At 40.1% G+C, this 17655-nt stretch overlaps 1 protein-coding gene across 4 annotated transcripts in view; it reads left to right on the forward strand.

Moving 5' to 3' along the window:
* The window catches only part of LOC128882785 (activin receptor type-1), a 177121-nt gene that overhangs the window by 135363 nt on the left and 24103 nt on the right, over nt 1–17655 (forward strand). The window contains exon 6 of one of the 4 annotated variants that reach the window (XM_054134527.1): nt 3549–4017. The exons of the other annotated variants lie outside the window; for them this stretch is intronic. Within the exon in view, the coding sequence (XP_053990502.1) occupies nt 3549–3621 (73 nt within the window). The 3' untranslated portion in view covers nt 3622–4017. Of the gene's footprint in view, nt 1–3548; nt 4018–17655 lie in introns of those variants that run through there. 4 annotated transcript variants of the gene reach the window in all.

A 17655-nucleotide genomic window follows, 5' to 3' on the forward strand; every position in this document is an offset into this window, starting at 1 on the left:
CACGCCTAACTTTAGGCTACTCCTGTTCAGCTCCAAGGGTAATTTTCGCAACGGGACCTTTTCGTCATTGATCCTTAACATACCGATAACAAACATGATCAATTTCATTGCCCTCCGATATATGAAAGTGCTCCTTCACGAAGGTGTTGGAAAGTGGTGAGCTATTCCGCCCCTACAAGGGGTGTCTATGGGGTGCACGATGTGAAAGTTGGTATTTCCTGGATCAGGGGATTCCAGGGAATGCATTAAGCCTAGATTCGAGTCTGTATTTCAAAAATTGTGGATTTTGGAGAGGGTGGGTTTGTCCGAGAGGGATTTTAGGGGATGAATTTTGGAGAGGATATCAAGGAGAATCACCCCAAAGGTTTTTTTGATTTTTTCATCCCCTTCCGAAGTGCCGTTTTTCTGCACTACCACCTTAGGGGGGTGATTTAACCCCTTCTTATCAACCCTCATCAATGCAACTTTGCACACACCCAGACGACACTTCAAAATTAAGCCTCACGAAGTTTCTCGAAGAGCGGTTGAAAACTCTCATATTTATGACGTTTTGGAAAAGTGTCTCGAATTTCTTGACGAAGAGTGTAGTATAGTCGTCTACGTATACGGTGACGAGTAAAATCGAGCCTCCTTCCTTTTTATAGAATAAACATTGGTCGTAAACAATAGATTGTATGCCCAGTTTTTGAAGTTCTTCAATGAGTTTTCTATACCATTGCACTCTTGATTGTTTCAAACCATAAAGGGCCTTTTTAAGCTGGCATACTGGGTTCGTTGTTGATTGCAATGATTCTAAGCAGTTTTGTGATGTTTCCAGTAGTTGTTTACTTTTAATGACTAATTATTCTGATCCGACTGGATTCTTATTTTTAATTTTTGTTAATACTGTGTGCAGCTGATCGGGTACCTCCATGTATACAGGGTGTCCCAAAAATGTTGTAACACCTTGAAAGAGGTGGTTCGGGAGGTGATTTGAAACAACTTTTTCCTTAGTGAAAATGTTGTCTGAAGCTTCGTTAAGGAGATATTAAAGGAAAACACTGACCAATCAAAGCGCGTGTATACCGTTGGAGCGGCCGTGGTAGCGAAGGCTATGCGCTAGGCGGCTGCGTCAATGTCTTTCGATACACGTCGAGTCACTTGTTCGCGTACAAGTACGGCCGCCTAGCGCATAGCCTTCGCTACCACAGCCGCTCCAACGGTATACGCGCGCTCTGATTGGTCAGTGTTTTCCGTTAATATCTCCTCAACGAAGCCTCTGACAACATTTTTGCTAAGGAAAAAGTTGTTTCAAATCACCTCCCGAACCACCCCTTTCAAGGTGTTACAACATTTTTGGGACACCCTGTATATCTTCCTCAAGATGACCATTTAAATAGGCCGTTACCACGCACATTTGATGCATTTCTTTATCAATTGTGGTCTTAAATACTAATCGATTTTTGATAACTTTCTGACTGGCTGAATGTTGAACAAAGTCCCAAACGTGATTTTGAATTAGTGAAAGATATTCGTATTCCAACGCACTCTCTCAATCTCTGGCGTTTTGTAACATTTCAGCTTTCCGATATGTCGTTGAATCGTCTAAAATTGTGAAAATAGCAAATTCGGCATCTTCAAAAGCTTCATCATTATTGTTTTCGTTTGCTAATTCCTCTGCTATCTCTTCATCATCATTGTCCTCTCTTGAGACGTTAGGTGGTTGGTAGGCTTTTTGCGATCTCCCTTTGATGGTCGGTGCATTAGTTCATTATCAACTTCGGCGTCTAAATCATTCAAGTGATCCCAATCAACCTGGAACAGACTATAATCACAATTTGTTTCTATGTTTTCGTTATTGTTAATTTCTGAACGTCGAATTTCTTCCGAGAAGACTGGAGCATAGATGAATCTTACGTCTCGACTTATTATAATTTTTCTTTTCTCGAAGCACCACAGTCTGTAAGCTTTTGACTGTTTCGAATAACCCATCAGAACGCATTCTAAACCTTTTGAGGCCAATTTATTTTTTTTTTGTGTGTGTTTTGTCAAGTGCATAAACTTTTGTACCGAACGTTCTCGTGTGTGCAACTGTAGGTTTCTTGCCTATCCAAATTTTGTATGGTAATTAGCCTTTAAGAGGGCTTGTAGGGCACCTGTTTCTTATATAGCAGACAGTATTAACACATCTTGCGCGGGAAGCGACTAAAGTCGTTTAGCGCAGATTCATATCTTGCGCGGGAAGCGACTAAAGTCGTTTTCCACGGACTATCGTGCCGCCCCACGGCGAAAAACGCAAATAGCAGCGCCTGCGTGAACGTGTTAAATACCTATTGCAAATTCTAGCGTGATTTTTTAAAAATAATTCTAGCGTCAAATAGATGATATTATCAAAATATTGATAAATTCACAACTTTCAAGAAAGCCCTCAAATGGAAAGACATGACGAAATTTTTGGGGCTTATTCTTCCTATGGGACAAGTGTGTAAGGACCGAAAAGAGGATTATTGGACCACGGATCTGTGTACAGAAACGCCAATTTTTCCGAGACCAATGACAAGAGTCAGGTTACGTATGTTATGGACCTGACACTTCAATAATAATGAAGAGTTGACTGATGGATCAGACAGGCTTTCGAAAGTCAGACCACGACTGAACTACTTTGTTCCCAAGTTTATAAATGTTTATAAGCCTATTCAGCAGTTGTCTTTGGATAAAGGGATAATACCTTGGAAGGGGAGGTTATTATAAATACCTAAAGTTCACAAACTACAACTATTTCGTGCAGAAGTAATTTTGCGTACGAATTGTAAAAAATCGCCCGCTACCCGTTAAGAGTTTGGCGGCAAAGCACCCGCGCAAAATGTGTTAATAGCTTCTGCCCAAAAACGCGAAGGGACATTTGATTGTCTAATTAAACATCGTGCCGTTCCCATAGGTGTACGGTTCCTTCGTTCGGCGATACCGTTTTGCTGAGGCGTGTGTGGTGCTGTTAGGCGTCTCTGTATGCCTCGTTTCTTTAAGGGGGGAAGACCATTTACAAACTTCAAAAAATCGAAAAAACTTTTTTCCAAAAAATAATAGTTCAAGTATTTCTGATGTTACTGTGGATGAGCGTTAGAAGTTTTTGCGAGCCAAGACCGACTACAGGTATATACGGCCGAGGCTCAGCGGGTCGGTGTTTGCTTCCTTTTGTATTCCGTCTGTTGCGTATTGAGCATTTTAGATTTAGCGGGCCGTCCGAACCCTCGACTTCTCAAGTAAGACGACGACTCAGTGCCTACTTGAGAGTCATAAAAGAGGGTACATCAGGAACGCTCGGGCTACAGAGCGCCCCGACCATGCAGCGGCTAACTGTAGGGTTGTCAAGCATTGGCCGACCAAATGTTTTCCTACAGCTTGGCCATTTAAGGCGCGTGCTGCCTTATTACGAGGCAGCACGCGCCGAACCTAACGTAAATCTCTTACTTAGATTTACAACATTTGCGTGCCTTGCACATTTGGAGCCCGTGAGAAGATCGACGTAATAGGCAGAATGATGCGAGAGCGTTGCACTTTATTCTTTTTAGGAGGACTTCCGTGATGGGCAACACTAAGGACCTCCTACCAAAACAGGATTCTATGGGTGTGTTTTGTGAATAGCGGGAGGAAAGGGAAATCCACCCTGTCGCTAAGGAGGTTCCTGAGGTTGATCACGGATGTCAGTATCTCACACGAGCTTCGAACAGCAACTTCAAAAATCCTCACGAGTAAATATTCAACTTTTCGGTTATTGTTTTCGCGTTAGCGTGGTCTGAGCAGTCTGAGTTCAATTTGGCACACACAGGTTTTTGTCACAAGAGTTTAATGTCAATTAACATGTAAGAAATGACGCAAAGGAATGTACAGTTGTCAATATTTACAAGAATATGCATTTAACTATGATTTACACTAAATGTGATGTATGGGTGAGAATAGGTATACTATGTCAGGAAGTGGGGATAACCCTCATTACGGTAAGCCGGATAATTAGTCATAATAAAGTCTTAGTCGTGAGCACCTCGTCTTCTTTCTTTCCTTCTTTACGCGGACACTACATTAAAGCTATTGAAGAATAATTGAAAAGAATCGCGTGGACTGAACAACGAAGTAAATCGCGTGCAAGTACTGCGAAAAAGCTAAACTGAGTTACACGTGGTTAGCGTGCAAGGAGCGAACTCGTAATGGCGTCTTCCATGCGGCATGGCGGCTACCGCGTGGTGAGAGCGCTGCGTAGACAAAGGGTGTCCGGGAGGTGCTGCCGATATCGACAACGGCACACCTGCGAGTTAAGGTCGCGATCGGCGCGAGATATAAACGCTAATTCATCAACAGTTATCAATACACGAAAGTTTGTGCGTCGAGCGTCGCTCATCGAGTTTTTCACCGTGTTTACAGCGTTATCAGATCCAGTAGTATGCCGAGAGTGTAAACAAACAGTCAAATTTGAGGAAACAGGAAACCGTTCGAGGTGAATCGTCAAATTGTATTAGTGATGCGTCTATTAAATGTTGGCTGCGATGGAATAAATTTATTCTGTAATTTAATGGACATTTGTTCTGGACTAAGTAAAAGTTCTTATCGAAATATCATTGAGTATTTGCACGCAGCTACTAAGTCTGTGTTCGAATATTGTCAGAAAAAAGTTGCTAACCAAGAGAAAGAAGAGAATGCAAAACATGATCGACCAGTGGATGAATTGAAAGTGTCAGGCGACGGATTGTGGAAAAAACGAGGCTTCAAATCGTTATTCGGAGTAACAACTCTCATTGGTTATTTTTCCGGAAAAATGATTGATCTCGTCGTCAAGAGTAGTTATTGTCAAGGTTGCGCCGCATGGAAAAATAAAATCAACACTGACGAGTATCAAGAATGGCATGGTGAACATGATGAAGAATGCAGTAAAAATCATGAAGGCTCGGCTGGAAAGATGGAGGTTGATTCGATCATTGACATGTTTTCCAGATCGTTGACATTGGTTGGTGTTAGATATCTTACTTAAAGAGCAAAAGTAACAGAAAATACGCAAGGCAGAGGGACGCGCAGACTGCGCCTCAGCGCGTCCACTGATACAGAATAAAACAACCATCTCTTAGAAAAGGGTCTGCGCACCTCCCCACAAGATGGGAGGAGTTCGGATCCAGGACGGGTGGTGACCGTCCAACCAAACTACACCATCGTAGGCAAAGGGGTCACGGACCACACAGATGGATCCATGGACTCTGTGGAAGGGATGGTGACTCTTCCAAACTGTAGAAACAACCTTCCAGTGGGAAAAAGAGTCCCACCCAAGATGATCCCCCTGGAGCGGGTGGTGACCGCGAGCAACGCAAGGAATTCACCATGTTTTCGCGGTTGAGAGTCATGGGGAATACAAAAATAATCCAGCCTAATACCAGTAGAATAGGCTCGCCGAATAGGAAAGAGTGAAAGCGAGGACGGGCTGGCAAGCCTGACGACTGGGACCCATCCACGGAAGTCGCGTCTGATCACCAGACACGCTGTGGGGACCCCTCACCCGAACACCCCTTCCTGTTGCTCTTAAGAAAAGGAACTTGTAGAATTAGGGTTAGGAACGACAAAAACAAGTTAGGTAGAAGTATGTATAAGCCGGGAACCCTGACACGGATGAACGGTGGCGAGCCTTCATTCGAATCAGGGCCCGAGAGGGATAGCTACACAAGAGGGGGGAGGGGGATGGAATCTTGCAAATCCGCGAGTATTTAGATAGAACCTCCAAAGGAGGTGGGTAGGGGCAAGAGGGACGGGGGGAGTGCTAGGGACTAAAAGGGAAGGGGGAAGGGGGTGATAACACTAAAAGGGAACCAATCCAGGCAGAGTTACGGATACTCTGACTGAGAACGAGGATCGAATAACGACCTCAGGCTTAGAATGACAAGGGGTGGATAGGACTCTCAACCTTGATGCATGGTGTAAAGGGGCGAACATGTAGGCTGGTACTGCAGGTCCTGAGGGATGTGGATTGCCCGACGTTCAACTCCGCTTCTGCATTACCAAGGAATAGGCACCATGATGGACCGCCCCCAGCGGAGTAACGCGTATCCTCGTAAGGATAGGCCCGGGTCAAAAGAAAACAAGGATGGCCTGAAACGCGGGGTCGAAACAGGAAGCCGAAGTAATGAGTTCCCGTCTGGCCCAAAGCTCCTCGCTTAGGCCAGGTGTAACTGTGGACACGGCCAAAGTGCCATTCGCCCGAGAGAACACCGGGGAGTGCACTAGGTATCTTACTTACATTGGAGATAGAGATTCCAAAACCTTCAAAGCTATACTTGACGCGAAACCCTGTGGTGACGATTTTATCGTAACGAAAAGAGAATGCATAAGACATACCGAAAAAGGATGGGAACGCGATTGAGAAATGCAATAAAATAATTTTTTGGAAAAAAATTTAACCGACTTCGAAAAAGGTGCAGTGGAAAGCATGAAATAATTTCTAGTTCATTTATATGAATACGCACTAGCTCTAGATATAATTGCTTAAAAGTATGGGAAAATGCAGTGAAAAGTATGAAATAATTTCTATTTAAACTTCATTGTTATTCACCGTCGTTTGATGAATTTGGTTAAATTATTCAATACATTATATTAAATGCAATGCACATTTTTCGGAGGCGGCGCAGATGTAAAAAATTTTTAATTCCGATTTGGGTTAGCTTTTGGTAGAGGCGGCAATATTGAATGCTGTCAATGTATACATGTTTATTTTCTATGTGGAACTAATAGTTAATGTATATAGTATGTACACGGAAATATAGTTTGAGTAGATTTGGGGCTTTTTTGGAGGGGAGGGGCGGCAAAATTGATTACTGCTAATGTATAAACTCTCCCCATGGAAATACTGTATAAATATGAATACGTATAATAGCAATAATTACAGCTCATATTTTTTGTTCCTTCAACAGATGGTTAAACTAAATTTGGTACTTGTGTCTGTAGGTAGTTGTTCGGTATCTTTGCTCGAACAGAATTTTGTCGAGTTGACAAAATTAACGTAAGAAATTTCCCACTTCGCAGACGAAGCAAATACCGATGTCTAAAGGAAACAAAGATTTTTATGTGAAACTGGTGAATCACAAGAAAGTCAAGAAGTCTCGCAGTTCGAAACAGACGAAGCACGAAGCTTTGTAACATGTTTCTCGCAAACGTCGATGACGATTACGTGACGTATGTCGGTGACGCTCTATGTATTCCCATCTTCGGAGAACAATTTGGACGCCAAAATTTCCAGGCGGTTACGTCTCTCCGCACCACGTCGCTATCCGTGGTGGCCAACATTGTCAGAGAGACAGAAGAGAGAGAGACAGGCGAATCATGTTGACGTATATCGACCTTTTTGGAATCCAGACAGTCCTCGATAATTCGCTAGGACAGTAATTTTAAAATAAATGAAAATGTGCATTGCATTTAATATAATGTATTGAATAATTTAACCAAATTCATCAAACGACGGTGAATAACAATGAAGTTTAAATAGAAATTATTTCACACTTTTCACTGCATTTTCCTATACTTTTAGTCGGGGCAACATCAAAAATTGTTAACTTCTGCTTGATTTAGTTTTTGGTGAGGGCGGCAATGTAGAATGCTGTTAATGTATACACGTATACTGTCTGCATAGAAATACTGTCTGATTAGGATTGGGGCATTCTTTTTTGCGGAGCTGGAGTGGAAATATTGATAGTAAGAGGCGCCTGTGTGCAAGACAAATTTTGCACCCTTCTCCATGATACATGATTCATAAATTACAACAAATATATTATATATTAGATAATTATTTATATATTAACCCTCCGAGCTTTGGCTGCCACAAAATTTTCAATTAAATCACTAATATTGAATGTATTTAGAATGTCATTCTCAATAGATATAATTGAAAAGTCAGTTAACTGTTGTTGACTCATTGTAGAACGTAAATAGTTCTTAATAATTGTTAATTTAGAAAAACGCCTGTCTTCGGAAGCTACCGAAACAGGCAAAGTTAAATAAATTAAGTTCACCACTGCATGGCAGTAAATTAGGAGATTTCTTACAATTTTAGATAACTCTATTATAACTTCCAAAATACCGACAATCGAGACTGTCAATATTACATACTATTTTCAACCATTAACGATTTTGCAGACAACCTATCGGCAGCCGGACAATCTAGCTCACCCCCGTCCGGTCTTACCTCTCTCGAGCAGTTTGAGCTCTCTGTGATTGACTGATTCATTACACCTTGGTCGTAATGCATAAAAAGTATACAAATTCTTGTGGCGACATGGCGCCCCTTCGAAGAAGCGCCCGTGTGCGGTGCACACCCTGCACAACCCTGCGTGGCGGCCCTGAATATGTATACTCTCTCAATGAAAGTACTGTCTGAGTAGGTTTGGGATAATATTTGGTAGAGGTCGCGATATTGAATAATGTTAATGTATATGGTGTCTAAAGTAGATATAATTCAAAAAAGTAAAGAAATTATGCCAAGTACATGAAAAAGTGGAGGACTCATGGAGTTATCATTGAAAAATAGAAGATCCCCATAAAAAACTACAAGAAAATAGAAAAAGATGTGAAATCGAAATAAGCTGCCAGATGATTTGCCTAGATTTCCGCGGCCTGGAAGTCAAATGCTTAGCGTGGCCAGACAAGGCATTCTTAGATCATCAATACCCATACTTTCAGTCGTGTGTTTACGCTCGTAGCGACAAGACGTGTCGCGTGTTGTTGTGACTAAGTGAGCTAATTGTACGCCGCTCTGTAGGAATTTCCGTACATTTACCCGATTTTATCGGGTGTTACGCCTGTATCTTCCTTTTTGTGACGAGAGCTCATTCCTGACTACTGGAACCTCTCTCATAAGTAAATATGGAGTTAGAAAAAGTTATTCAAGAAAATGTTACGTCAAACAGTGCCTCCAATTCCACTTACGCTAGTGTTACACAGAAAATACACTTTCCATTGAAGGAGCAAGCAATTGTTCTGGATGCTTATGACGATATCCCCATCAAAGAATACATCATTTCAATCGGTAAAGTTATTAATCCTGAGAATATCAGGTTTGCCTCACGAATCGCTAACAACAGAATCTGCTTATACCTGTCGTCCAAATCACTGGTAGAAGAAATTACAGCTGGAAAGACGATCATAAACGTCAGAGGTCGTACTCTCTCCATCAGATCTCTCTTGATGAGATCTAAACGAATAATTCTGTCAAATGTTTGTCCTGCTATACCTCATTCAGAACTAGAAAACGTTCTAAAGAAACTTGAAATCAGATTGCTTTCACCGATCTTGTTCATTAAGGCTGGATTTACGGAACCTGGATGGATATGGATTCTCCCATATTTTAAGTTTCCGTAGACAGGTGTATATTCATCCTGATGATGAGAACAAGTTACCCGAAAACCTACAAGTGCATTTTGACGGCATATCATATTGGATCTCTGTTTCATCTGACAGGCTAACTTGCTTTTTATGCAAAAAAGAAGGCCATTTGGCTAAACAGTGCACTTTAAATTCTAAAGATGAAATCCAAACATCCAGTGTCGTACCTTCAACTTCGCTTAACAAACAGCCTCTACCGATAAAACTGGCTTCTATTCTCTCAAGTCGCACTGAACAAGCATCGACTAACCTTGACTGTCTCGACACACCTTCTGGGATTCCTGACAAGTGTAACAATAAAAGACCGCTTTCATCACCTGCTACTTCTAGTGCTTCGACTAGCAATCTCCCGGAAGTCAACTCATCTTATGACTCTTCTTTCAAGGAAACATTTAACACCCAAAGAAAATACTCCGAATTTTGTGAAACCCTCCTCATGCACTCCATGCAGAAAGAAAAGGAAACAGGAAACTACGGAAACCTCATCTAATCTGGAAGATATAGACCAGGCTTTAAATTCAATCAAAGAAATGCTATCTCTCCATCCGGACGCATACGTATTGAACTTTACCCAACTCAGTGAATTTCTACTGAAAGCTAAGGGCAATTCGAATCTTATCCATCTGGCTCAGCTATACACCGATGACTCTTCGCGTCTCATTCGCCTTCTCCGGGACATTTACCTGGCTCTCGAAACTGTCGCCAAATACAGTTATGTCTGTAAAACTATTACTGAAACAATTAATAAGTGTACTCCCACTAAAAAGACAATTTTTCAATAACCATAGGAACCCTGTTGCCTGGTGGGATAATGAATACTCCAAACTAATACGTCTTAGAAAGCCAGCTCTTAAAAAATGGAGATTTTCGCATCATCCATGTGACTTCGTTGAATATAAAAAACGCAAGGCGGCTGCTCGCAAATATATCAGGAAAAGAAAGTTTAGTTATTTTCGATCTTTCGCCGAAAATATTAATCTTAATACCGATCCGACATATGGGACAAATGTAAAATCCTCAAGAATAGGTGAGCCAACATTAACCGCAAAACATCAAATTCGGCTGATCGCGACATTAAAATTGAGGATGCAATTAACAAGCTTAGTCCCTGTTGGGTTCCAGTTGATTCAAACTTCAATGAACTCCCGAACAATTATCCTATTAGCTCTCCTTTTAGTCTTCAAGAGTTTAATATTGCTCTCTCTAGTTGCAGTCCTAACGCCTCCCCCGGCCCCGACAAAATAGAGTACTATCTTGTTACTCATCTCCCTCTTAAGATGACACTTATATTACTTGATCTCTATAACGAAATATATCTAAACAGTAAATTCCCTTTGACATGGAAGGGTAGTACTACCTTCTTCATTGACAAGCGATATCGCGGTGGCGTTAGACCCATTGCGCTTACATCATGTCTTTGCAAGATTATGGAAAAGATGATTAAGTCGAGATTATAATTGTGACTGGAATCTATAAATTTTTTTCCTCCCTCACAATACGGGTTTAGAGCTGGCAAGTCCTGCTCAGACAATCTTGCTCTACTCACTTTAACAATTGAAGAAGCCTTCTACAATAGCGAGGATGTACTTGCGTGCTTTTTGGATGTTAAAAGTGCATTTGACAATGTTCCACCCGACATCCTAATTCAAGAACTTATCAAATTTGGCTGCCCCGGCAACATCACGAAATTTGTTACTTTCCTGACTTTCGAACGTGATGTTACCTTTGTCCTGGACTCTGCCTGTTCTATTACAAGAAAAGTTTTTAAGGGTGTACCTCAGGGAGGAGTGCTTAGTCCCTTACTGTATATAATCTATGTTACAAGTATCGCGAAAGGGTTGATTAGCAATATTCTCGTAACGCAGTATGCTGACGATATTGCTCTCATTATTCGAGCTTCTATATCTCTCTTAGCCAAAAAGTCCATGGAAATGGGTATCTCTCAGATTAGCGATAAACTCAGCTCACTGGGTCTATCCCTATCTCCCAATAAGACTGTTCTACTTCATTTCAACAAAAAGGGGATATTACCTGGTTCCTGCGTCATTAATGTTGAAAAATGTATTATTCCATCCAGTCCAAGTGTACAATTTCTTGGTGTTACCTTCGATTACTAATTAAACTTTAAAGAACATACTGAGTCTATCCGCAACAAATGTCTTCAAAGGCTAAACATCCTAAAGTTCGTTACTCGTATTAGGTGGGGAGCTGAACCTCAAACTGTAGTTATCCTTTACAAGTGTTTAATACGTTCCATTATAGAATTTAATTGTTTTATTTACTTCCTTAAATCCAAATCCAATTCCCTTCTCCTTAGAATCGAGAGAATTCAGTTTGCTGCTCTGCGTACTGCCTTAGGATATCGAATTTCTACTTCCACTAAAATTCTTCTGGCCGAATCCAAAACTTGGTTCTTACATGACAGGTCTACCCTGCTAGGCAAAAAGTTTCTTATTAAGAAACTCTACACTACTGGTTCAGACCTATTCAACTTAATAACGAAGCTTTCTATAGCTTATCATTGGAATGATCTGTTACAATACTCCCGTTCTATGTTACTTACTCTAATCAATTCTCTTCTTCCTGAAATAACCGCTCTAAGCACAGGATGCAACTTTCCTTCCTTTCTACATGACTATCATATTCTTTGCTCCACAGTGACACTAAACACTGATCTCGGATAATCTATCAAAAATTCCTCTGATCCCAATCTTAGTTTCCTAAGGCACTATGATAGTAGACCCCCAGACTCAATCTCCTTCTTTACTGATGGAAGCCGCAATCATCAAACAGGGGAGGTTGGCGCAGCTTTCTTCTCTCCGGAACTAAGTGTATCGTCTTTAGTAGGCCTAAACAAGCATTTTTCTACGTTCTCTGCAGAATCTACGTTCTCAGCTCCTATGAGAATGTTTACGTTTATTCCGATTGTCTAAGTGCTCTATGTATGCTCACTATGAGTTCTTTTAGCACCAAACTTAACCCGATTCTCATAGATATTAAGAAACTTATTGTTGAAAGTTCTTGCAGCGTTACCATGTTTTTTCTTTTTTGGATTCCGGCTCACACTGGTATCAGTTTCAATGAACATGTGGACAGCTTGGCAAAAGAAGCTTCACACCTTGAAGCATCGCCTGAAATCCTGGTCCCCTACACCAATTTCACTTATAGCTTTCGGGAATATTCTAAGAAACAAACTGTCACGTGGTTCGGGTTCGAAGCGGTTGAACCGTCGCGAAGGGTGCTGTACAGCACGGTGGTCGCGGGTGCCTCGAGGCTTCGGTCGCTGCGGCGCGGTACAATTGGTCGGCGGGTAGGAGGATCTCGGGAAACGGGAGCTAACGAGGGAGTTGCTCTAGTGGGGTCGGATAAACGGCGTTAGCACGAGTATCCTTCCCAGAGCGAGTAGCCGTGGAGATCCGGAGACGCCTGTCCGAGCAGTGAGCGTCTTACCGGCGGCTGAGGTTTTCCCACGCCACGAAGATCGAGCTTCGTTGTGGGATGGGAGGCTAAACGGTTTCACCGCGCCCGAAAAGGGAATTCTTTGGTCGATCTCTTCGGACGCGCTCCGTTGGAAAGAGGAGAGTATGGGTTTACAGAAAAGAATGAGAGCGTTTGAGCGGCGAAATTAGCCTTTAATAGTCGAGAGTACTTTACACCGTTGCTCGCTCAGGCGTTCTGACTTTCCGAGCGGCGCGTCTCGGTAATTATGCACGGCGTTCCCCACTTTTGGTAGTGAAAAAGCGCCGTGCGTTAGCGTGGCGCGTGGTTCCGGCCTCGCGGCGGCCGTCGGTACTACTAGTGGGGAAGGAGGACCGAGCGCGGTGGGGCACGAGCGCGAGAGGAGAGGGTCGCGACTACAATTCGCGTTACAAAACTGAGAGTCAACTGCTTGAACAAGCCAAATATAAAGGCTCTAAATTTTTCCATCATTTCAATAAGAACACCCAAACTCCTTGGTTTGTCTGTAAACGTCTTCCTAGGGAATTTGTGACCTCAGTCAACAGAATGCGAGCTAACCATGTACAGCTAGCCTCCTCCTTATATAAAATTAACCTTGCTTCCAGTCCTAAGTGTCTATGTGACTACCTTGAACAAGACTTGAACCATGTCATATGGCAATGTCCACTACTCGATCTCGGTAGAACAGAAATGATATATAATAAATTATGTGGCAAAGGCTTCTTCCCACCGCACTCGATAGACATATTTCTGTACAAACCTAACATTTCTCCGCTAATGATAATCTTTAAGTTTCTGAAAAGACACGAAGTATATTTGTAACCGTTATTTAGATTCTAAGTACACTGTATATTATATAAGATAATGTTTATAAAGCCAATACAGTTCTAGCGTTAATATGCACAAACATATGCATATTGCTGATAATCCAATTTAGGGTTTAACAGCGTAATAAATAAAAAAAAAAAAATACCCATACTTTCTCTCTTACAGACTTTCAGGTAATTTGTAAATTTAAAACTCTGACAATATTATGAGTACACTTTCATTGTTTTGCGTTTTAAAATAATTCTTATTCATCGACACCTTGACCTTGCCTGGCCACGCCAAGCATTTGACTTCCAGGCCGTGGAAATCTAGGCAAATCATCTGACAGCTCATTTCGATTTCACATCTTTTTCTACTTTCTTGTAGTTTTTTTATGGGGATCTTCTATTTTTCAATGATAACTCCTTGAGTCCTCCACTTTTTCATGTACTTGGCGTAATTTTTTTACTTTTTTGAAGTCTTTTATCGGATCTCACTTCTTTTTACAAATAATTTATTATATAGAGTCTATTTTAAATTTATAAAAATAAAATTGATATTTCTGAAACTCTACATAAGAAGTCTAAATTATTATTTGTTTCTTTAATTGAATCTTTAATTGATTACAGCAAACACTTTAGTGGTATGGATCTATTCTGTATGAATGAAGGTACCTGACAATACAAATTTTGACAACTTACGTTCTAATGAAAAACAATAAACATTTTACAACAGTTGCTGCAAGTTGTTAACGAATAACCTCCAAGCCTGTGGTTCCCTTTATTTGTATAAGCTCTGCATAAAAAGTCTAAATTCAAAACACTTTGGCGATATGGATCTATATTAAAAACTGTTTTCTGTAAGATTAAAAGTATCTCGCAATTCAGATTTTGACAACTTACCTTGTAGTCAAGATTGATCAACACTTTACAACACTATTAAATATAATTAATAAGGCAATAGTGTAAAAATTTTGGACACTTGGCAGGGTATGAATGATGACATCTGTTTCGATTCTCGACGCTCGATGGCCGACGAGCCATGCCGAACTGAATGATTTCGAGAGTCGACGAATGACGCTCGGCTTTTGCTTAGCTCCTATTGGTTAAGGGTTGACGACGGGAAAATCATACGAAAAATACCGTTTCTGACAGATTCATGACATGATATTACAATATCTCAGTTGTTCATTGATCGATTTTATTGATTTTGGTTTTATTCGAAAGCTTATATGCGGTTTACATCACAAAAATGCCTTTAAATTTAGAAAATATTGCAGGCGTGTTGAGATATTCATGAAAGAAGTTTCAGGTTAGGTTGGAATGGACCATCTCTCCTGTAAAAGATACGTGGTAGCTCCAACGCCAGGTATATATACGCGGTGACGGATAATTTTTTATGTACTTGGCGCCGAGACGCTACCGCGTCTCTAGATAGAGCAATAATTTAAGGGTGTATGTTTGTCATTCAAACACAAAGTTAAACCAAGTTTGGTCATTTTGAATGTAAGTAATTTTTAATTTTGCGCGGACTACAAAAAGGTTATTTAGCATAATTTAATATAAAGGAAATAGAAATTATTTCATACTCTTTGGTGCAATTTTAACATTTTTTTGAAGTCGGTTACATTTTTTTTCCAAAAATTATTTTATCCATTGTTAAAACTTTAAACAAGTTTTTCTCAATATTACATTTTACGGAACTGTTGGGATGATTTTTCAAAAACTATTCAACGGATTTGAATGAAATTTTGCACAAATCCTATACTATCAGTTTATCGGTGAACCTAAAAAACGTGTGAAATTCGAATTGCATCATATAGTTTTTTTACAAAATGTAGCGAATATTTGATGAAAAATCACAATATTGACTTTGATAATTTGTTATTTTGCGAATGTAGCATATATTTCAATTCTACTGCTACACTGATAGCGTATGAGTGTAAACTTAAAAAAAAAAAATTGATTCATCTGTTTCAGACAATTACTGCCGAAGCTACAATGCCAAAAGCTGTAACGACCGCCATTTTGTATTGAAAAAATATTTCTATTTTTTTTACAATGATCAAACATTAAATAAAAAGGTTGCAAACTTCCAATAGTATCCGACAATCCATTTTATTTGAAAAAAAACCTACAAAACCGCTAATTTTCGGACCTTCTAAATGGTCTTCCCCCTTAAATATTTTTTCAAACTCAGTTCCAATTAGTTCTTCACCGTTGTCTGACTGAATGAATTTGATGCTTTCTTCGGTTCCTGTTTCTGCATAAGCTTTAGACCTATTAAACAATTCCATGAGTTCATCTTTAGTTGTAATAAAGTCTACTGTGCAATATCTCGACCGATTGTCGACAAAAGTCGCGACGTAGGGATTGATGGGATTCTTATAGGACCACATATGTAGATCGGTATGAACGATCTCAAGTAGATCATTTGTTGTGTTTTCCTCAGTAGTTCTGTATGGGGGTTGTGTAATCTTTTCTCTTGCGCATATTTTCCAGTCTTGTAAAATCTCTTCATTTTTAAAGTCCAAACCGTATACAATTTTCTTTTGTTGCATTTTTCTTAAGTCGGCTTCATTTATGTGTACAAGAACGTTGTGCCAGTTTTCCAGTCCACTTCTCGGTTTCTGATTCTGTGTCACGTTAGCCAATTGCCCTGTTTCAGATTCCTCAGTTAAATAATAGTGATTTCCTCTTCTTTCAACTCTCATTGTAATATTTCCTTTCTCGTTAAAAACAATGACTTCATTTCTACGGAATAGAACTTCAAAGTCGCGATCAGTGATCCTTGATTCGTTTTTCTGAACCATTCTTAACTGTAAAGACTGTACCGACACCTATAATTGTTGCAGTGTCTTGATTGGCTAGATTCAATGGTTTATTTATTTTCTTAAAACCATTGAAATTTGATCTCTGCGTGACTATGTGGGAGGAACACCCACTATCGAGACACCAGTTTGTTCTTTGATATTGAGAGGTATTATTAAAGAAAATCACATCATCGACTGTATCTATATGACTGCTTATTTCTCCTTCATCAGATATTTCTGCGTTTTTCGCTTGTTGAGGGCGATGGCTAGAGCGTGACACCGGAAACCTGGAAAGACAAGAGCGAGCTGAATGACCCGATTTATTGCAACGATGGCATATTATATCTGATGTTGGTGCGTTCAGTTTTTCCGTGTTGCGTTCACTCCATTTATTTGACGATTTCTCACTATGTTGACCTGCGTAACGCCACTTGTTACTCTGAGAATTCCCTTGTTGAGAATGATTACTTCTTTTGGCAAAGTGTGCATTCTGGTCGTCTGTATCACCACTTGCAAACGATATTCTCGATTCAAGATACTCAACAATTTTTATTTTCATTATTTCTTATTTCTATTCATTATGTTCTATTTCTGGTTTCAAAATATTGGCTCGTGCCATCATTGCTCTCCTAAGCATATCAAATGATTTTGATAAACGTTTTAACATAAGTACAGTTAATAATTCATCATTAACATCAATGTTTAATTGACTCAATTTATCAATGATTTCCATGAAATCGACAAATGGATTTTTATAAATCTTCATCTTCTGTCATTTTATTTGAACCGAGTGCTGCCAATAGCAACTCTTTTCGCGCTGGACTTCTCGAGTGGTAGACTTTTTCCAGCTACATCCAAGCTTTATTTGGCGTTTTACACTTCTTTATATGCCTTTTCTTTGAATTAGATATCGCTAGAATAATTTCTGATAACCCCTTCTTGTTGTTTTTGATCCATGCATTGATTTGCGTTTGATCGGACTCTGGTTTCAGAATCGTCCATTTGCATAGTGCCACAAGTCAGATTTTATTAATAAGGCCTTTGGAGCCATAACCCACGTATCATAGTTCTCTTTACGTAGTTTTGTTATCGTCGTAGTTGCCTTAGACATTTTGGATTCAAAGGAATTTTGTAACAGTTTCCCCGTTTATTATTACACCTAGGTAGCTGAATTTTTTTTTTTTTTTTTTAGA

This window comes from Hylaeus volcanicus, unplaced genomic scaffold (genome assembly GCF_026283585.1).
Source record: "Hylaeus volcanicus isolate JK05 unplaced genomic scaffold, UHH_iyHylVolc1.0_haploid 12183, whole genome shotgun sequence".
In the NCBI taxonomy this organism is placed as follows: Eukaryota; Metazoa; Arthropoda; class Insecta; order Hymenoptera; family Colletidae; genus Hylaeus; species Hylaeus volcanicus.